Source organism: Phocoena phocoena, chromosome 5 (genome assembly GCF_963924675.1).
Source record: "Phocoena phocoena chromosome 5, mPhoPho1.1, whole genome shotgun sequence".
In the NCBI taxonomy this organism is placed as follows: Eukaryota; Metazoa; Chordata; class Mammalia; order Artiodactyla; family Phocoenidae; genus Phocoena; species Phocoena phocoena.
Window position 1 is genome coordinate 74,051,555 of NC_089223.1, and position 21,688 is coordinate 74,073,242.

Genomic DNA, 21,688 nt, shown 5'->3' on the forward strand with positions numbered 1-21,688 from the left:
TTAAATATACTACGTATACTAGGCACAGGCTTTTTATTAAGAATAAACAATTAAAAGCACCTGGCATAAATCAAAAGTTAGTCAAAGAAATGCCACCGATTCATTTTGGTAAGAGTCAAAGCACTTGAATTCTTTTCTGATAAAAATCTGAGCGTTAGGAGAGTCCAAGAGCATGTGATCTTAGATAAGAAACCCAAGGTTGAGGTTAAGGGACTTGCAGAGTGTTTACTCAAACTGAGGCTAGAGTCCAGGTCTTTGGATCCTTTGCTGATGATGTAAATTGCCTCCAAAGACCGGTTTTGATAGTGGGGCAGTGCAGAGGGGCAGGCTCGAGGTGGAGGGAGGCGGTGCCCTCAATGCTATGGTAAGTGGTGCCCAGTAAATCTGAGGAGAGGCCACAGATACTCCCCCAAGTGACCTCCCTTCGGTGGGAGACATTTCGGCTCAAACGCTGCCCAGCACGACCCAACTGAGACATGACACCGTCAGGTGACCTGGGGGTGATAACTACGGTGATGCGGTCTGTCGCACTTGTAACAGAACACGTGTTCTTTGCACACACCATCCCGTTTAATTGAGTTCGCATGATTACCCTGAGCCAGGGGTCCTTGTCCCTTTTTCACTGACGAGGAAACAGGTTCCAAGGGCCACAGAGAGGGACCCCAGGAAAAAGAGAGGGTAAGTGACCAGGACCAGCAGGGTATGAACCCAGCTCTGACTGCTTACTCAGCTAAAGGGCCTCTCTTGGGAATTTTCAGCTGCCTTCTTCCCGTGCAAAAGTTCACAGGCCTCAGAGAGGGAGGGGGAGTCCCCCCGTTTACCTAAAAGCCCCGTGAGGTGAGTCTGCAGGGCTGTGAAGAAGCGTGGGGTTCCCGTCCTAGACGCATTCCCGGAAGACCAGAAGGAGAGTCCTGCAGGCCTGCGGTCGAATGCTGACTTCCCGTGTACCTTGGTCAAGTCGCTCGAGTCCTCTGAGCTTGTTCTGTCAGTGAGAGCAGTAGTTAGTATCTGCCTTGTTGGGTTGCTGTTACGGCATCACAGAGCCGGAGCTCAGTGAACGGTAGTCTGGGAGCCGCTGGGAGTGTGATTGTGGCCATCACATCTACCGCAGGGTGGTTACCTGCGCCTTGGGGCACGCGTGTCACGGTGGTTTTCCTCAAGTGTTGAGGTGGAAACGAATGTATTAAATACAGTCCTCTGTAATCTCCCCTCCAGGTAAGAGCTGACAGTTGGATGTTAAGTTGTTGCAGATTTTTTACCACGCGTACGTTAAAATACACACTCAAACATTTGTTGTTTTTTTTCCTGTAAGACCTTATATCTGCGACTTGGGTTGTTTTTGCTTGCTTGCCTTCCCCCCCCATTTGATAAGATGTCATGGTCACTGTTCAGTATCAGGGTGGACAGCTTCACCTTTCTGCCCAGTGACGGGGCGTGCTTGCTCTTCCACACCGTGATTTCAGCCCTCATCTCCGCAGGGCCCTGCTGGCCGCTCCGTGACCCTGGCCACAGCGCCCCTGCAAGGGCAGCTTTCTGCCTTTCCTCCTTATCCGCCTCTTCAGTCTGTTCAAGTGGGATGCATGCCTGTGACTGACTTGGGGCTCTGTCCTCGGGGCCCCTTCAAATTGGCTGTGCTGAGACCAGGAGGGGGTGGTGAGCACTCCGGGTCAGAGGTTAAGTGGCGTCATTAGCGTTGCTCTGGCAAGCTCAGAGCAGCTCTGGGGATGGAACTCAAAGCGTTCAGCCCCAGACTCCACATTGCTGTCGGCTCCTCTCCACCTTCCACCCCTCTCTTCCCCGGCACAAATCTGTTTTCTCACCTTTAAGCTCATTTACTGGCCCGGCCTCGTCCCACCTCCGCCCTTGGCCCTCTGCTGTGCTTCCGCCCCCTGCTGCTCTGTTGCCCTCTGTGGACGCAGTTCCGTGAAAGTATCTGAGGTGTAATGTTGTAGTTCTATTAATAGGATGTCAGAAGTGTTGGTAAAGCAGGTAAGGCTGTTGCCATGTCAATTTTTCCATATGGATTTTATTTGTTTTGTTTTGGTTTTTTTGCGGTACGCGGGCCTCTCACTGTTGCGGCCCCTCCCGCTGCGGAGCACAGGCTCCGGACGCGCAGGCTCAGCGGCCATGGCTCACGCGGCATGTGGGATCTTCCCGGACCGGGGCACGAACCCGTGTCCCCTGCATCAGCAGGCGGACTCTCAACCACTGCGCCACCAGGGAAGCCCTCCATATGTTTTTTTATTGGCAGCAGGTGGAGCTGGAAAAGGAGGATAAGTACTCTGCCGCTGTTTACTGCAAATGGGTTCCTGTATTTCACTGTGATATTTTAGGCGTGATTACCTCCCCAGGTTGCTATGTTGCCTCTGTAAACTCAGCTGGCATCTCTTGGCTTCATCGTAATGTGGCTCAAAATACACACTTCTGTGTGAGAGAGTTCAGCTAAAATAAGCACCGAAAGGCTATTATTTGCAGCCAAGTTGGGAAATAAGATGGGACGTCAGAGCTCAGAGTCGCTGTTAACGGGACTGTGTTATGCACCGGTTGCCATGTGAATGCTAACGTGTTGTTTCTGCTCTGTCCCCTCATGCCTTCCCGGATTCAGAGAGAGGTAACCAACCAATTTTCCCTTCTCCCCCTTTGTGCTGTCTTAAGTGTCTGGCAAAGCTCACTTGCTGCCTTCATGCCCTGTCGCCGCCATCATAGCCATGCTGTCTTTGAAAGGCAGAACTTTGTTTTGTTTAACCTTTTCTCATCATCATTGTTATGTGTCCTGCATTTAAAATAGTGTGGAATTGCCTCTGGGTCCCTGATCCTCTGTTGCTGGACCCTGTTTGGGGAAGGTATTGGTCAGAACAGTAACTTGGTCCCTCTCACTACTGGCTGAGCAGAGTCTACTCAGCATGCTAGGGAGAAGGCGTGCTAGAAATAGTCAGGCTAGGTACCGTGTTGTGTAGGAGGGTTTTTGTGCTTCTTGAAGAACTAATACTAGGACCTGCTTGTTATGACTTCTCTGTAGAGTTTCGTCGATGAGATTTGGTTCTAGGCCAGTAGCTGGAAGGACTGACTCAATTTCAGTCTGGATTATTAGCAAACACCTATGGAATTCTTCTCCCTTCCCACCTGTAGACGAACATAATGATGAAAAGGCTGTACCTCCAAAAGGAAAGGCATTTATACCTCAGATATGTGTGTCTCCTGCGCTCTGACCATCAGCCTGACCATTTGGCTGATTGGGGGCTTTTAAGCTCCCTGATTCCTCAGCTCTATCATTTCATAAAAGCTCCATTTTTGATGGAAGGAGAAAGTTTTGGAATTTTTCTCCTTGAAAAAATGATTGTGAGTACTGCTTGGCAAAGTGAAGCAGCACCAACGCTGGCCTCTTTGCTTTTTGTGCTGGAGTCCGTCCCAGGGGCCTCCCTCCTGGCCGGGGCTGAGCGCCAGCTAGCGGCCACTGTCCTCCCTTAGGGTAAGCTGCTGTCGTAGCTCAGTGGCTGGAGGGAAGGGAGACGGCGTAGGCTGGTTGGGTAGCACTTCCACAGTCGGTCTTCCAGAGGGTCTGCTTAGGAGAATTTGGGAGCTTGATTGACTTTCTCACTACTTTTGAGGAGGCTCTGGGCCCCTGGAGGTGATGCAAGTTTCTGGAGGATGAGGGCTCTGGGTTTGGGTACGAGTTCCCTTGTCTCAAGTCACCACACCTCTTGTCAGAGTGCATGGTAAGGATGTTTTCAGATCTTTGCTAAGTTCCTACCCTCCGTGTCCTCGCTGGGAACCAGTTGCTCTGAATATTAACAGCGAGACTGTTCTAGAGAGGGCTACAAATTCTGGTTCGCCCAAGCCACCTGGATTATTGGCAGGTGGTAGAATTTCAGATCTGCTGTGTACACTGTGTGTCTCCTGAAAGCACCTGGTGAGGGTTTCCCTGCAGAGAATTTGTGTTTACCCAGGTGATGAGCTGCTAGAATGCCCCTTTCAGAGTTTACAAACTTAGCATCTTCTTAAGCTTGCAAAGAAGGAGAGTTTGAGTTTATCAAACCGGAGCCTGAGCTTTGTGAAATTAATGGTGCCCACATATGGTGCACGTGCCAGTGGGTACAGTTTGAAAAACAAAGTCGTGTATGTGTGTGTGTGTGACCTTTTGGATTAGCTGTTTAGGAAGATGACATTTCTCATCCCCTTTCCCCCCTCTTTCCTCCTCCAACCCCCCCAAAACAAGATTTTCAAAATGCAATCAGAAAACGAGCAGTTAGGCAAAGAAGAGCAGGCAGTCCTGAAAACAGGATTCCTCTCTCCAGGCCCTATGCAGGTGAGATGGAGAGAAAGCCCTTTATCATAAAGGGCTGGGAATAGAGTGTTTAGATCCAATCTGGTTGCTGCCCTTCTGTCCTCCTTTGCAGGTGGGACCCGTCCTCTGCAGTGGTAACAACTCTGTTCGCTTATTGCTTCTACAGAAAGATAAGCTGGGAGGATGAGGGTCTTTAGGTACATTTCAACAAGTGTTATTATATTCGTATCAGTACAAAGATTTATTAAAACATCCCTCGTGGATGCGGAGACAGTATTTCAAAGTGGGCTTTTTCTTTGACTTCGTTTTCCTCACTTATAATAACAACTAACATTATTCAGTTGCCTTCACGTGCCAGCCTTCGCAGATTTGACCTGAGCAAAATACGGGTTGTGTGAAAGACGTTACCAAATCGTGGAGACTTGGTCAGGAGCGCTAACAGAAAAGATTTAGCGAGAGAGTGAATGGCAGGGAATCTAACAAAAGAGAGGAGAGAGCTACTGCCAGACACATCTGGGCTGTCACGTGCCTGAGGAGGGCAGCTCCAGAAAGCAGAACCCAATCCCACAGGCAAAAGTTGCAGGGAGGCAAGTTTCCATTCATCATTAAGAAAAAATATATTTTGGTTCGCAGTGAGCATTCAGCAGTGGAGCTCCTGATCCATTAAGTAAATGAGGTTTTATACCACTGATATATTCTAGGCACCACCTGTCTGGGTTGCTGTAGAAGGAGGGACTTTGAAATGTTAGCCTGGGTAACTGCTACGAGGTCTGTAGGTGCCTATAAATACCTTTTGAGGAGGGATAAACACATAAGCAGATTTCACTTATGTAAGAGTCGTGGTGGGAGAGACTTAGGGAAAGGTTGAGCAGTTCTGTTTTGGCTACTTTCTAATAGAACACATTTGAATAAAGAGTCGTTTATTCATTCATTCCGTAAAGATAGATTAAGCCCCTATACGCTGTTCAGCTGAGAACAATAAAAGCAATCTTTTGCCCGTTTTCTTTGCCATTAAGAAATTTGAGGCTGTCATGTAAGATGTCTTAGCACTGACATTTTTCCCTGTCAGAACTCGCTGTGGGTCCTCTGGGGGAATAATTACTGGGGAGAAGAGCAAAAGGAGAGGAACAAAAAGAGTTGGAGACACAGGGCTTATCCAGCAAATGGTGAGAGGTAGTTGATTCACTTCTGTTACAGTTTAAGGAAGAGACTTAGCTATAAACATTCCGCTTCCTGGTTTACAAAGGAAATGCAGTGATCCCCCTGACAGCAGGAAATAAATGGGGCAAAACTCCAGAGGGGACCGGCACCTCTTTTAGCAAATGGCGCCTCCAGGAGCGAGCTGGAGCAAAGGACAAAAATGGTGCTTGTTGCTCAGTGTCAGACACAGTGACTCAGACGGACGGGCATCTAGGAGAATTTGTTAGAAAAGACGGGCGCCTGCTCTGACTGGACCTCGGGGTCCATTTGGGCCAACTCTGTGGTTTCATAGACCACACCGAGACCCTGGAAAGAGGCGTGACCACGGGGGCGGCATGGAAACCCATTTGAGCGCATCTTGGCTCTGAGCTGTGACACTCTCCGTGCTGTGGGCACCGGGTAGCTGCAGCCCGAGTGCACCACACAGTGTCAGAGCCCCTGCGGGCGCGGCCCAGCTGGCTGGGTGACACCCACCGACGACTGCTGCTCTGTACTCCCAAATTCCCACGCGTGGCACTGGGCTGATCTGTCAGGGATACTCTAGCCGTGGAGGCTGGTAATTAAAGCAATTTCTTGTCCCCCTCAATATAGGAAAAGCTCGAGAAAATGTTAAATTGCTCTTACATATGGGCATGAGGACTTCTAGGATTATAATACCGATTGGAAAAAAGTCTGAAAGGCTGAGTTAGGCCACATCTTGGTCATTGTGAAAGTGAACGATGGGCCATGGGTGTTCATTGACTGTCCTCTCTACTGTGTGATTGAGAAGTTCCAGAATGAGAAGTTTAAGAAAGGAGGAGAAAAAGAAGAGGTACTGTGTTCTTTTGACTCCCGCACCCTGAAGCTGGGACCCAAACTCCATTCTCCAGGGGAAGGGCCCGGCAGGCCGAGGTCACCGCAGACCTCCACGTCGCTGAGACCGAGTGGCTTGTCTCCTGCTGCCCAGGGGACTTCTCCCAAAACTTCTCCTGGCTCTTTGGAGCCAGTCTGTCCTGGGCTTTCCTACTCCCAGCACTCTTTTTTCAGCCTTTCGTTGGGCCTTTGGCCTCAATTAGCCCTTCAAACGCCTTTCCTTCTTGGGGTCCAGACCTTGTTTTGTCTTTCTCATTCTCCAGTCTCCCATCTGCTCCCCTGACCTCAGCTGCCCCCTAGGCCCAGACCACAGGCCTGAGCTCAGGGACCGAGTGTCCACCTGCTTGGTGGGCGCCCCCCACCGCCAAGCACCTCACACTATTGTCCAACCTGGAGCACATCAGCTTCCTTCACCAGATCCTTCCCCCTCCCGTCCCCAGTGTGAGGGCACTTCGCTGTCCCAGGAGGGACCTCAGAGTTATTCTGGATTCTCCTTCTCATCTCCCACATCCCTCAGTCCTGCAGCCACCCTTCCGGTACCTCTTACCCGTCTGTCTTCTCCACGCTGCTCTCGGGGAGGCTAACTCAGCCTTGCCTCTTCCAGCTGTTCGAGGCTGGTGCCTTCCTTGGCTCGTGGCCCTTGCGCCGGTTCTTTTACTTATAAGGAAAGTGCCTCCTCCTCTCCCCTTGTAATTGTGTTGGGCCCACCCCAGATAATCCAGGATAACAGCCCCTTCTCAGGATCCTTCACTTAATAACCTATTCACAGATTCTGGGAGTGAGGACGGGAATATCTTGGGAGGGTCATTATTCTGTCTACCGCTGCAGCCTTTTTCAGAAATCAGGTGCTGAAAAGCCAAGGTTTATAAACAACCAGTTAAGAGGTGTTTGGATTTCTGTTCTGAACAATGATGAGATTAACTCAGCCATATATTTCATTGCACACAAAGGAAGTTGTCCGAACTGTCTGCGCTCCAGGTCACAGGGAGGTCTTGCAAATCCCCGTGTTTGAGGCTTTCTGCTCTTTTAGGGTGACTTGGGATATGTTTCATGGGAGTAAAACAGGAGAGACACGCAGATCTCCTGACCCCCGCAGTGAGGAGAGGAAGGCACTTGCTTTCTCCTGGGAGGTTAGTTCCCGGCAGATTTCTGCTTCCCTGATCCGTTAGCCTGGTACCTGGGAGGGAACGGGGAAAAGACAAAGCTGTTTAAAAAAAAAAGTGTCAGAATCCCCCAAACAGAGCCTGAGGCTGCTGAGCTGCCCTCTTGAGATGTGGCTTCCAGATGGTTGCCTTAGGCGTTAATCACTTTCTCCTGAGCCAGAAGAAAATGAAGATTAATAATTTTTAAAAATTACTGCTAAGGGGTTGCATCTGAAAGAGCAGAGGGCACAGAGCTGACGTTTGATGGGAGCTGATTATTGATCAGGGCCTGTTTGGTCCTCCGTGATGGTGACCTTGCACTTGCTACACTTGTAAGGCCGACCAGCTGTCACGGAGAGCAGGATGGATCTTGGAAGCTTACATCATAGGATATCAGAGCCAGAAAGGGACCTTGGAAATCATGTTCCATCACTTAGAGATGAGGTTTGACTCCATGCCCAATGTTGTACAGCTCAGTGGAGTCCGGAATGGGACTAGCAGTTGGGTCGCCTGGATCCTGATCTGTTGCCCTCTAGCTGTCCCTGCCTCTCTCTGAGTCTCAGAGAGGACAGATGGAGGTAAGATCTCTACAGTAACTACTAAAGGTAGGGCGTAACGAGCTGTAATCCTTTGTGGTGCAGAATACAGATCCTGTCGGCATTCAGACACAAGCAAGGTGCTGGGGGCCGGAGGGCCAGGCAGGCTTTTGAGCTGGGCCGTACAGAGTAGGTAGAGTAGTGAGCTCCAGATGGTACAGGGAGGCCAGTGGTCACCAGGCCAGGCAAGGGGAGGTACCGTGAGCGGAGGTGGAGCCCCAGCTTTCTGGAGCAGACGGGAGAGCTCCTTAATTGGAGTAAGGATGCTGGAGGAGTTGGTGGGACAAATTTTGGGACTCCAGAAATCCAAACAAAGGTCTTTGGACTTTCTGTGGGTGACCCCAGAACTTCAAAGAGATTTGGCCTCAGGAAATGAGGACTGAACGTGGAATTTTGAAGAGGAAGAGTTGTGCGTGTCGAGACACTGCCTATATTACTGTAGGAACCATCCAGGAAAGAGAAGTAGCCAGAAGGAGGCGGGCCAAAAACAAGACTGCCTGCCCTTGAGCATGTCTCCAAAAGTGATGCCTTCTCGTCGTTTCCTTTTTTTTTTTTTTTTGCGGTACGCGGGCCTCTCGCTGTTGTGGCCTCTCCCGTTGCGGAGCACGGGCTCCGGACGCGCAGGCTCAGCGGCCATGGCTCACGGGCCCAGCCGCTCCGCGGCACAAACCCGCGTCCCCTGCATCGGCCGGCGGACTCTCAACCACTGCGCCACCAGGGAAGCCCTCGTCGTTTCCTTTTTGAAGCAATATGCTGTCTCGATGGGGGTTGAGACTAGGATGGAAAGGCCTCAGGAGCACAGTGTGGAAAAGGGCTCTGCTCGCCCCCAAAGCCTGGGCCCAGCTCCTCACCCAGAACCCCGCCCTCAGCCCACTGTCACGGCACCCGTTCACACCTCTGACCACTAGCCAGCTTTCCCGCCGGGAAACAGGGGGGACGTGCTGCAGATCCCTATGCTTGAGAGAGGGGGCGCTCCGTACCAATTGTGGCCGGGCCCAGACTGGGTGTTGGGAATGGATAAGGCTCAAATCGTCTTCACGGAGCTTCGAGGTGTTGTAGGGAAGACAGAACTCATGAGCAGATAGATGCCCATGGTACCCAGTGGTGAGTGCTGTGCGTACGGGGAACACGGCAGCACCCGGCAGGGTACTCACCCAGCTTCAGCTGCGTCTTCACCCGAGGCCGGGGCATGGAGACGGTGTGAACAAAGGCAGGGAGGCGAGACCCACCTAGGGTACCTGAGTGGTGGCAGGGCTGGCGAGGAAGGGGTTGGCTTCAAGACACTGTCAGGAGGTAAAATCGGCTGAACACGGGGGTTGGGTGTGAAGTGCCGGGACCGGCGGTGGGAGCATCAGGAAGTCCCCCCGGTGCTAGCATGGAGGACACCAACTGCTGTGGAACGTGAGGGCGCAGGGGAAGGTGGAGCGGAGCAGACCCGAGGGCAGGTGTGCACAGGCGGAGGTTCGAGTGCCTGTGGGTCAAGATGCCCCTGGCCTGGAGCCGCTACGGGATGGCCTGGGGCACAGCAAGGCCACAGGCCAGGCTTTCTGGCTGGGCCTTCACAGTGAACAGTTGCCTCCATTGGATAGCCTGCTGTTCCTTCCCAAAGAAGCCAAGTCTGTGTTAGGGAAAAATCTGTCCCAGTCTGTGAGAACACCACCAGCTCTTACCTTAAGAGAAGTAATTAATAAATTCATCCATGGTTATATCTACAGACAGGGATCCTGGCTTAGCAACACGTGCAGAGAAAATCACTGTGACCCCTTACCAGATGGGTCAATCTGAGCATCTCTTTTTCATAAATACTCTGATCTTTTAAACCACTGTCCTCAATAACAACTGAGACATTTAGTTGTGTGGCGTTATTCTCTTGAAGCCAGGTCGTGTCACGGGCACGGTATCCTTCCCATCAGTAAAGCAGATGCTGAAATCCGGCACTAGCGGCACGCTCACCTCGGCGTCTGAGCTGACGGTATACAGGGTGATGCTGCCGCCGTCGCCCCCGGCCCTGGAGTGAGAGGTGTGTTTAGCAGAATCAAGTGCCTGTGACCGGACTTCAGTCTGTGGCGTCTCTTTGTGTCCCCGTGACTGTCCGTCAACTTACTCCGCAGCTGCGGACCAGATCCGGTCTCTGGGCACACGTTTACACATCAGAGCCTGTTGTTTTGCTTCTGCTACACACGACTGTAGCCTCACTCATGCAACTTCATGCTCCTCTCAAGCCTGTCTTCTGTTTTGTGATCATAATGTTTATAACCATGATATTTGCTGTTACTCTAGGCAGAAGGTTCCTGTAAAGTTCGGTTTTCATTAAGCGTTGTTCATGAAGGTTCCAGGAGCTCCACAGGCAGGGTCCGGGGAACGCTGTAGTTATTTTACTCAGAAATGAATTCCTAGGATCCATACAACTGTTCCCCTGTTTGAGGTGGCTGTTGACGTTTGTTTATTTTTTTAACCACTGCGTACTGTGTTTACCTCTGACGTGCTGGCTGCTCACTCAGTTAACATTCATCACTAGAACGTGTGTTGTGAAGGTTCCTCATTCTAATGTACCGATAAACTTTGTTTGCACAGAGATTTTGCTTATGTAGCAAGAGACAAAGACACAAGAATTTTGAAATGTCATGTATTTCGATGTGACACACCAGCAAAAGCCATTGCCACAAGTCTCCACGAAATCTGTTCCAAGGTAAGGTGGGTCAGGGCACAGGGGTCCGCCCTGCTCCTTTTTCCCCCGCCCGCCACTCAGCAGGGAAGGGCGTGTGGAAGGACGGGGGAGTCGGCACGTTGACCTGCAGGTCGAGCTGCAGGGGCAGCAGGCCGACCGCCAGCCCAGCCAGCGTGGTTAATGCTCTTTCTGCGTGTCAGGCGTACTCCACCTACAAAAGGAGTATGGCCTTGGTGCCTTCCACAGTCCAGGGGGTCTAATAGGTGGACAGCGGCGTGGCGGAGGAGCTGTGTATCCCGAGCTCAGCTGGAAAGCGGGGGCGGGGAGTCAGGGCAGCTTTCCCAGGGCGGGGGCCACCTGATCTGAGCCTGGACCCGGGAAGAAGGGAGCGGGGTACGAAACCAGCAGGGGTGTCTGTGGAAGTGCAGGCGGCCGGGGGTTGCCGTGAACACGTGCTGACGTCTCAAGGCACACAGCGGCGAGGCAGGGCCGTGGTCACAGCCTCAGAGTCGCCGCCTTACCCCACCCCCTCCAGCAGAGCCCATGCCTACGTGCTCATCCCGCCCTCTGCCCGGCCTTTGTACTTGTCAGGACACAGCTCTGTGATGCAGCGGCTCTGGCTGCTGCAGAGCCCTCCCTTGTGTGGACCTCTGTGTGTTTACTTGAGATGTGTGGCCTGTAGCAGAGGAGAGAGGTTCCTGGTTTGTCTCTTTGCTGTGGGCAGCTTTTGCGATTTGGAGGCGGTTGGAGCTGCGCGCTGTGCCTGGAGGGCTGGACACACGTGTCTGTCATCCAGCCTTCCTGCTCCTGACTTCCTCCTTTGTCCAGAGTGCCCCACCCCGTCGCTTCAGCCACTTTCGGGTCTCGCGGCGACCAGGCTCCTAGCCATTTTCTCCTGGCCACGCTCTGCTTGGTTCCCCCGAATGAACCAGTGTTCCACAAGGGAGTCGACAGAGGACGGACCGTGGCCACAGTGTCCTTTGACCTCCAGGGATACATAGTTAATGTTCTCAGCAATCCCATTACCTGCTGGCCTGTGTTCCAGTAGTGGGAGCCAGGTCTCCAGGACGCTGTCCCCAACTTCCTTCAGCCAGGCCTTTCCACGCCCCAGACTTACTGCTTGAATCTAAACACAGGACTTTGCCGCCCCCTGTGTTAATGTCACCTTTCCGGTTCCGGGCTGGCATCGTTACCCAGCCTCACTCCCACAGGTCCTCCCGAGCTCGCCAGGCCCAGGTCACGGCCACCTCCACAGCCCAGCCTGGCCTCCGCAGCAGGAGCGGAGCAGCTGTAAGCCACAGTTCCCAAGGGAAGGGTAGGGATGGGAGCTGCCCCGGCCCCAGAATAGCGCAGCAGTCTGCCGCTCTGACCGAATGACCGGGACCTGCAGGGTGGGTGCTGGTCCGGAGACCCCGCGTCCACCCCAGCCCGTGTGCACGTTCCTGCACGGGTGGCACTGGGGCAGCTGCTGCTTGTGCAGCCCTGAAGCATGCTGCGCTCCCGGGTTTCGTTTCCTCGTTCGTTCACGCAGCAAGTGTAACCGAATGCTGCTTACGTGCCAGGCACTGTCCTGAGGAGACAGCGGAGACCAAAAGAGAAAAAAAATCCTTGCCCTTGTGGAGCTTATATGCTAGCGTAAAGCCCTCAGAACACAGCCTGGCCCAGAGTCAGTGCTCAGTGAAGCTTGGATTTTACCGTCAGCAGCCCTCCTGCCCGCTGACCCAGGTGCAGATCTGGAGACGGGCAGAGTGGAGCTCCGGGGGAAATGACTTGTTCCATTTGGGATGGAAAGCTCGGGCAGGGGATGAAGGTGTGAGTTGCTCTTGCGGTCATTGAAGGTGGCTTCTTTGAGTCCCTAAACCCACAGCACTGTGAACAGGGGTGTGAAGTGATGACTGTCAAGTGAAGGAGATGTTAGTGCCCCCAACAGAGGAGAGGCACTTAGAAAGACGGCTGACAGATTTAAACAGTGTGACCATAATACCAACAGCAATAGCAGCTAATATTTCTGAGTGCTTGTATTTACTGTCAGGACTGAAATTATTTTATTATTAGGGACATAAATATTATCATCCACGTGTGCGGTGGAGGAAACGGGACAAGAGGGCAGGTGACTGGCTCAAGGCCACTTACCGCTAGTAAGTGGCGGGCATGGGATTTGAACCCAGGTACTCTGTCCCCAGAGCCCTGAAAAGAGTCCCTGAGAGTGGCCACGTGGAAGCAGCAGGGGGAGTCCATTGCCCTGTTTTCCACCGACCGCTGTGGGCCGGGAGGTGTACGTGTGACCGGGGGGGTCGTGCGGTTTGTTGCGGTAGAGGTGGGAGCCTGGTAAATGGAAGAATGAATTCCGAACAATCGGGAGACTGTTAGTTACTCTGAGGAACAGTCATTCACTATTCTCCCCAGAGAAAATGGGCACAGTTCTCAAAACGTGCGGCTCCGAGATGGGGGTGAGGAGTCAGGCAGCAGACTGAAGCCAGTTTAACTTGGAAGTGAAGTCAGCGCAGACACTCCACTGGCTGGAACAGCTGAGGACACGGGGTCTGTAACCGTGAGCCAAAGCTGTGTTTTCTCTCCTTCAGATCATGGCCGAACGGAAGAACGCCAAAGCCCTGGCCTGCAGCTCCCTGCAGGAAAGGGCCCACGTGAACCTCGACGTGCCCCTGCAAGGTAGGTCGGCGCCCCTGCTCCTTTGCCTGGCGCTCTCTGCCCAGGTCACAAAGCGCAGGGTCTCGGACGGCTCCCTGGTGTACCTAGTCTCCCTCAGAACCGAGCTCGACTCAGCAGACCCGGGCCGAGCCCGCACTCGGGACCTCGGGCGCGGCTTAGAGCTGATTTTGTGTCAACAGGGTTAGGCATCAAGGGCCAGGATGAGTTTTATTGTTGTTGGACAAGATTAAAGTATCTTTAGTGCTTTTGTAATTCATGTACAGCCTGGGGTAAGGGTCAGCTAGTTTAAAAATATGTGGATTGCTATTTTGGGGAGCTCAATTTAGTCATTTTTCCTGTCTCTGATTTCGCCCTCTGTGATTAAATTTCCTCAGGGCATCAACCTCCCCTAATAAATAGAGCACCCAAAGCTGCTACTTAGCTCACATCCAAGAGAGAGTCACAGCTTAACACACACATTCCAGTTCCTGCTTTCGAATGCTTTCCTACCTAGAAATGAAAGGTGAATGGGATTTTGATTGACAGCCCCAGTGTCTGGTGGAAGAAATGGCTGTTCTTATAGCATGATTGGCACACTGACCCCTAGAAACACAGGACGTTATGTGTCTGTTAGAACATTGAGAAAAATGTGTTGCTTTACTCCCTGTAGTAGATTTTCCAACACCAAAGACTGAGCTGGTCCAGGAGTTCCACGTGCAGTACTTGGGCATGCTACCTGTGGATAAACCAGTCGGTATGTGAAACGTGCATCGTCTTTCCACTTGGCAAGCGTTTGGGAGCTCATGAGAGATGTTCACCCTCCCATGGGGGTGGGGTCTGCTGTTGCACTCCTTGCCTTGTCTCGAATCGGACCCTCACCCTGTCACCAGCCAGAGCGCACAGACAGTCCTGATCAAAAGATCAGTACAGGACAGGCTAAGCTCCTCGGATGCATGGTCCCAGAATACAGGGACTTGAACAAAGCGGACCTGATTTCTCATTCACTCACAGTCCAGAGCTGCGTGAGCCAGGGCTGTGGAAGGGCCCTGCCCCCAGAGATGGAAGCCTCGGTCCTGAACTGAGGCTTCCATCTCTGGGGCCAGGGTGCCTGCTTCAGTCCTTGTCACGTGCTGGGCGGGGAAAGGGGGCTGAAGGAACCCTCCTGCTTTCCTGTTAAGGTGTGACCCAAAAGTGCACACAGCAGTCAGCAGTCAGCTCACATCTCAGGGGCAGACTTCAGTTGCTTAGCCATACCAGGCTGGAAGGAGGCTGAGAGAGGTAGCCTTTTCCCGGGTTAAAAAACGGCTGTGGGAAAATCAGAACCCTCACATACTGCTGGGGCGAATGTAAAATGGTGCAGCTGCCCTAGAAAACAGTCTGGCAGTTCCTCAAAAGTTAAATAGAGAGTTACCATTTGATCCAGCAGTTCTGCTCCTGGGCTTTGTATCCAAGTGAAACGAAAACATGTGTGCACATAAAACCTCGTACACGAACGTTCACAGCAGCGTCATTCATAATAGTCAGAAAGCAGAAACGACCCAAATGGCCATCAGCTGACGAATGGATAAATAAAATACACTTCCAGACAGTGGTACTTCATTTGGCAATAAAAAGGAATGAAGTGTTAGACATGCTGCAGCATGGCTGGACCTTGAAAACATGCTGCTGGATGAAAGAAGCCAGTCACAAAGGACCGTATCCTGTACGATTCCATTTATATGAGTGGAGTAGGCAGGTCTCTAGAGATAGGGCTGGATGGAAATGGAGGGTGACTTCTGAAAGGTACGGGGTTTCTTTCTGGGGTGATGAAAATGTTCTAAACCTGATGGTGGTGATGGTCGCACACCTCTGAATATACTAAAAACCGTTTGAGTTTTGCACTGTGAGTAAATTGTATGGTATGTGAACTATATCTCAGTAACGTTCTCCCACCCACCCACCACCAAAAGCAGCTGTGGGAACACCCAGCCAAAGAGCCCCATCGAATAGCACATGCTATTCGTGTCCAGGGGCCGCCCAAACTTGGCCTTATTTAAGTGACAAAGTACAATGAAAGGTGATCAGGGTAATCTGGCAGATGCTGGCTTCTGTTGGGTCCCCTTTTTCAAGGTTCCTTGCTTAGGAAAAGGTAGCATTTGAATACTGTTTATACACTCGGAGCTGGGGAATCTTTGTGGGGGGGGGAGGACATCACACACTGCTTCTCTGGCGGTTCTCATGACCCTTCTTTCTGTTGAAAAAGCTGGCATTTCTTTTCTTTTGAGCAATGAAATGCTCAAGTGAAATGTCTTGTCTGGGGCTACAAAAAAAAAAAAAAAAGACCAGTCTGCGCATAGGTGTTACTGGGTGATTTGGGCCCACGTTTGTGATTCAGAAATAGCTTTAGGACCTTTTTCAGTTTTCCCTTCCATCCACAGGAATGGATACCCTGAACAATGCCATAGAAAGTCTTATGACCTCGTCCAGCAAGGAGGACTGGCCTTCGGTGAACATGAATGTGGCCGATGCTACTGTGACTGTCATCAGTGAGAAGGTGAGAAGCGTGGCAGATGGAGTTGGCCTGTCGAATACAGTGAGGTTTCGGATACAATAAGCTTCCATGAAACTTAGACGCGTGCCAAGGCTTGGCCTCTGGGGAGTTGTGCTTGCTTGTGATTAAAAGAGCCTACCTACATTAAAAAAAGAGAGAGAGACATTTTGCCCTTTGTGCCTAGATCTCTGCACACCTCAGAGGCTTCTATTCTGGCATTCCGCATTCTTCCTTCCTACAAAGCCTGGGAGGTTGGAATCATTTGCTAGAGGTGACTGTGTGATACTAGCAGTAACTCACTAATGGGGCTTGGTTTTCTGGCCACTCTCCAGGCTCCGGTATTGACTGGGCTGTTATCTGGGCTTGGGACGCAGGAGATGCTTCTGTGGTGGAAGGTCCTGTGGTAGCAGGGACCACTGGTCATCTGGAGAGAGGCCAGCATTAGCCTCAACACAAATTATCTCAACTTTGTGGCTGAGGAAACTGAGGCACAGAGAGGTTAAGTAACTGCCCCCAGGCACACAGCGAGAAGTAGCAGGATCAGTTTTCCATTCTGCCTCTGTGAGGCATCTGTCATGGAAAGACCGAAAGTCCTTGGTCTACTCTTGCTTCTGTCCACTAGCAGCTCACCTTCAAGCCCAATTCAATTTCTAAAGAGGAGTGAGATGCTCACTGACCCTGCCTGCCACTCCAGCCTGTGCCGCTGGATTTTCTTCAAGTCTGCAAACGTGGTGCTTCTTCCTACCTCAGCACCTTTGCAAGTGCGCTGCTCCTTCTGTGCTCTACCCCTTTGCCTTCCCACCCCCTACGGAGATCTCAATGTAAATGTCATTTCTCCCAACAAAACTTCCCAGCCTCTAAGACCAGCTTAGCTTGCCTGTTAATCAGTCCCACAGCACCTGAGTGAATATTTAATAAGTCAAGATGTTAGTGAGCCAGAAGTCAGCATTTTTCTGGATGTATTTACTAATTTTCAAAAATTGCACATGGCTGCTGCAAAGGATGTGGTGTTCATAAGAATGAATTACAAACACGTCTTAACTCGGCACCATATGGATACCAGTCTGTGAAAAGGGGGGGAAAAAAAGTATTTGGCAACTTTTTGTTTTACACAGTTTTAGATAGAAATCTGATTCAATGTGCTGTTTAGTTGAGGAAGAAGACCTGGATATAAAGAGAGCCCATGGCTCCTTTCCTCTTGGTGCTCTGGGGTTTCTGGTGGGTTTTCCTGGGCAAATGGGTTCTGAGTCACTGTACAGGCAATACGGAAAAAGTATACATGATATTGTTCCTGCCCACAGTGAAGCCACGGGCTTGGAGCCGAGCAGACAGAGTCCGGAACACACATACCCAGTCGCAGTGTGGTTCAGAGCCGATTAAATGCCGGAACGAGGCACCCACAGCAGTGAGGCCTCTCCAGACACATTTAGAAACTTGCCTTTCTAGAAAACTACAGTCCTGTCTAAATTCAGTCTGGCTGTATATTTTTAGACACCATTTCCTCTGTGCAGCCACTCCAAGCGGATTCTATGACTTAAGGTCCGAACGTGTCTGTGACTTTGGCCAGAGCTGCTGAATGGCGTCTCTTGCAGAATGAAGAGGAGATCCTGGTGGAGTGTCGGGTGCGATTCCTGTCCTTCATGGGCGTCGGGAAGGATGTACATACGTTTGCCTTCATCATGGACACTGGGAACCAGCACTTTGAGTGCCATGTTTTCTGGTGCGAGCCTAATGCCGGTAACGTGTCCGAGGCAGTGCAGGCTGCCTGCATGGTGAGTGAGCCCGCTGCAGGGGTTCGACCCTCGGGCCCCTGCTTTTGTTTAATATGCCGTAAATTAGAGCAGAGTTACTGACTTAAAAGAAGCCAAGTCTGATCTCTAAAGTAATGCCTTGCTGTGTGACACCCTCACTCCTGCGGACAGACAAGCACTTTGCCGTCTTAAGAGGCCAGGACACCTGAAAGAAGCAGGACTGGATGGAGCCAGGTTCTTCTGTAGAGACTCCAGGAACACTGAAAGCAATGATCTTCAAAACCACGGATTTGAGGCCTCTTAGTTCTTGATCCCTAAGTAATTTCAGTGTGTGATCAGGAGATGCTGGTCATGCGTGAGTTGGTGCTGTTTGGAACCAACTCAATAATTCTTTAAAAATTCAGTGTATTGAATGGTTTTTATTTTAGGTAGTTGGTCTAAGTGCATTGTTCTTACATACTTTGTTTATATCTATGAACTCTATTCTTACCACAGCCCTGTTAAGTAGTTCTCTTTTATTTATAACAAAATAGAGGCTCAGAGGAAAGGACAGGCCCCAGGGCAGAGCTGCTAAGTGACAGAGCCTGTGTTCACCCCCGAGCCTCCGGGTAATAAAGCCAGTGCTCTTTGTACCACATATATGACTTCAAACAAACAGAAACACCTTGTCATTCATTCTGCAAATATCCTTTGAGCTCCTGTCATTCCCAGCACTGGGAAAGTTCTAGTAAGAAGGAGGGAACCGTTTGAATGCAGACATCCAAGCCTGGGCTGCATGGTGTATTCCAGCAGCAGGAGGCAGGGTTGCTGGAGCCGAGTGGGAGGAGGCGAGGTCCATGTCCATGAAGGGCCTGTGACCTCATGCCAAGGTGTGCCCTTCAGCAGAGATTGTTAAGCAGGAGAGTGTGTAGACCACGTTAGGCTTTAAAGCATACTCCGAAGAAGAGAGAAGAAAACAAAGTGGAGGTGGGCTGAAAGGATGGGGCAGAGGTGGGGAGATGACCAGGAGGCCAGTTTACTGCTCCTTGGGAGAGTTGCATCTAAACCAGGAGTGGCAGTGGGGAAAAGACGGGAGCAGGTGATGGAGAAACACCTGGCTGGCAATGAGGAATGCTGAATTTGAAGCACCTGCACTTCATTTAACTCAATCCACCATTTGTAGGCCGGACTCTGGGAAGTTCAAGTAGGAATAAGACACGATTCTTGCATTACGGAGTTTAGGCCTGTGGGGGAGACGGGGAAACCAGAATTCTATTATGGTGTGGAAAGTGCTCTAAGTGAAAGTGTAAGACTGCACTGGATGGAGGAGTGACTGGGAGGAAGAAGGTGGCCCTGAAAGCGGGTCACTCACCAGGTCTGTGGTGAAGGAAGCACGCCGTTGAGAGACTTGCTCGTTTGTTGGGGGGTTGGGGAGATCCTCACAGTTTTGAGGCTGAGGGAGATGAGCCAGTAAAGCCAGATTGAAATAGGGGTCATATTTGTAGTTGGGCCAAGGTCTTGGTGATAGATGAAGGGCCTGGGGTTGGGTTAGAGTGCTGCTTGGGTTAGAGTAACTTTGAGACCAGCCAGAAGATGCGCGGAGTCCAGGAACAGGTGGAGCTGAGGACGGTGGAGGGCGTCCTCTGTTTCTTTACAGACAGTACACTGCTAGTTAGCCAAGAGGGAAAAGGACGAGGTGGGCGGATGGCAGAGGCAAAGGTGGGGGACGAGAAGAGAGCCAATTCGCTTTTATTTTAAAAGGCACCTTTGAAACGGGGGGGGGGTGGGGGGGGGGAGGAGGGGAAGGGAAGACCTGTGTTGTGCACTTATCATCTGGCTTGGTTCTCGCCACAGTCCTGTGTTAGAGTGCAGTTTCCCCTCAGGTGCTGCAGGGCCAGGATTCTAACTCAAGTCCACCTGCATATAAAGGACCGGGGCTGGGTGGAGGGGAGCAGCGCGGTGAAGAACCTCCTGACCAGGCGTAGGGATTTGAGATGGGATGAAGGGACTGTGTGAAGAAAACAGAAAATGGGAGAGTCCAGCCAAGCAAAAATCGATGGTGACTGTTGAGGTATTTTGTGAAATTGTAAAGGATCGTTAACAGATGGTTTTAGTCATAAAATGAATGGCTTTCAGCCTTAATTATACATTTTAAATGCTGATGGCAATTAAATAATTAGCTTTATCACTGGTTACAGTTTGTTCTGATTCCCAGGCTCATTTTCTCTCCTCTAGAAACAATTTCTACTCATTTGTTTACTATTTTAATTGTATTAGGGCCACCAGCTTAAGTGACTCAGCCAATCCACCATAAGACATACCGGTAAAATCAAACCTTTCTTTACACTCTGTATCCAGCATTTCTAACTGGGTGGCCTTCCTCTTGATTCAAATCTGCATGATTCTCCATCTGAAATATTTATGCATCAATTTATACAATCTGAAATATCTCTGGCATTAACACATTCTGAATCTACTGAATTTTTAGGCATATTTTGCAGCTGAGTGGTATAGGCCCAGCTGAAACTATTTTGATGAAATTCAGAGGGAGATGGCGAGGGGTCCGCTTAATGAAATTCATCAGGCACAATTCTGATTTGCACTGGATATAACGTAACTAACATCAGAAACTCCGAGTCCAGTATACCATGCTGCGGTACCTGCCCATTATAAAACTGTGTTTGGAAGTGCGTAGTTTTGATTGTGATGCAGACCTAGAAACATACTTTACACACAGGAGACGTGATAAATCGTTTTTCATATGATTGGGTTGAAAGGGGCTAATTTTTTGGCCTGTGGGCTGTGACAGCACATTGTGATAAGAGTCTTGCTGTACGACAGTTCATGCTTTTCACAGGGAAACATCAGCCTGTTTCACAGTTGTTCTGAGGAACCTATTAATATTTAAGTAGGTTTTTGAAAATCAGTTTAAAGTGCTTGGATTTTTTAAGTGCTTGGATTAGAAAAAAAGCATTTGATACATTTTAACCTTTTAATCTAATTTTGAAGAATTATTTATCTTTGCATTGATACAAAAGCAGGTGGATTGCAACTTTGTTTCTGAAGGATGGAAACTGTCCCTGGTGCCAGTGCTAATGGATTTTTAAAAATTAAATCTATTAAGATTTAGACTTGTATATAAAATCCTGAAATCTTAATAAATTTTTTTAAATGAAAGCAGGATGGGAACAAACATTTCTGAATGCCTTCTGTGTTGCTAGGCCTGTTTGAGGCATTCTGCAGGTATTCCTTAATCATAACACTGTCTTTTAAGGTCGCCATTCTTCAGCCATTTTACAAACGAAGAAACTGAGGCTCAGAGAGATTTAATAACTTGCCTGGGGCCATACGGTTCACAAGTGGTAGAGCCAGATTCAAACCCTGCCCTTTCTACCATGCTGACCCTCACTCGGTTAGCCATAAACACCTACTTCGTTACCTGTCTGAGGAAAAAGTTAATAATCTCCCTCCCAATCCTTTTTCTCTTCGTTAGCTCCTTGACTATGAGGTATATTCATCGCAGCCTAACAATATAAAGAACTTCAAAAGAATTTAAAACACTCCACATTAAGGAAAAATAATAATAAACTCTTGGATTCATGTTTAGGAGCTAGGTCGTTAACCTTTGGGAGTTAAATATATTTATGAATTAAAGGGATGATACATTATTAACGACCATACAACTTTCTAATTTCAGTTACGATACCAGAAGTGCCTGGTAGCCAGGCCGCCTTCACAGAAAGTTCGACCACCTCCTCCGCCAGCAGACTCTGTGACCAGGAGAGTCACAACCAATGTAAAACGAGGGGTCTTATCCCTCATTGACACTTTGAAACAGAAACGCCCTGTCACAGAAGCACCGTAGCTGCATATGTGAAAGGATCCTGTAACGTTTACTGAGGATGGAATAGCTACACTAAAGAAGAGGAGCTGATCTCTGGCCTTCCATTCAGTTGCTGATGCTTTGTCTTCAGAGATTAATAACTTAACCAAACAGTGTTAGACAAGCATGTTCTCTCGTCTTGCCACCGTCGTG

At 50.2% G+C, this 21,688-nt stretch overlaps 1 protein-coding gene across 1 annotated transcript in view; it reads left to right on the forward strand.

The window, feature by feature from the left end:
- Nucleotides 1-21,517, forward strand: part of APBB2 (amyloid beta precursor protein binding family B member 2) — a 224,836-nt gene extending 203,319 nt beyond the window's left edge. Inside the window, exons 11-16 of the mRNA XM_065877247.1 lie at nt 10,650-10,764; nt 13,326-13,413; nt 14,063-14,146; nt 15,810-15,925; nt 17,515-17,694; nt 21,350-21,517. Of these exons, the coding sequence (XP_065733319.1) occupies nt 10,650-10,764; nt 13,326-13,413; nt 14,063-14,146; nt 15,810-15,925; nt 17,515-17,694; nt 21,350-21,517 (751 nt within the window). The remainder of the gene's footprint in view (nt 1-10,649; nt 10,765-13,325; nt 13,414-14,062; nt 14,147-15,809; nt 15,926-17,514; nt 17,695-21,349) is intronic.
- The last annotated feature ends 171 nt before the right edge of the window (nt 21,518-21,688 follow it).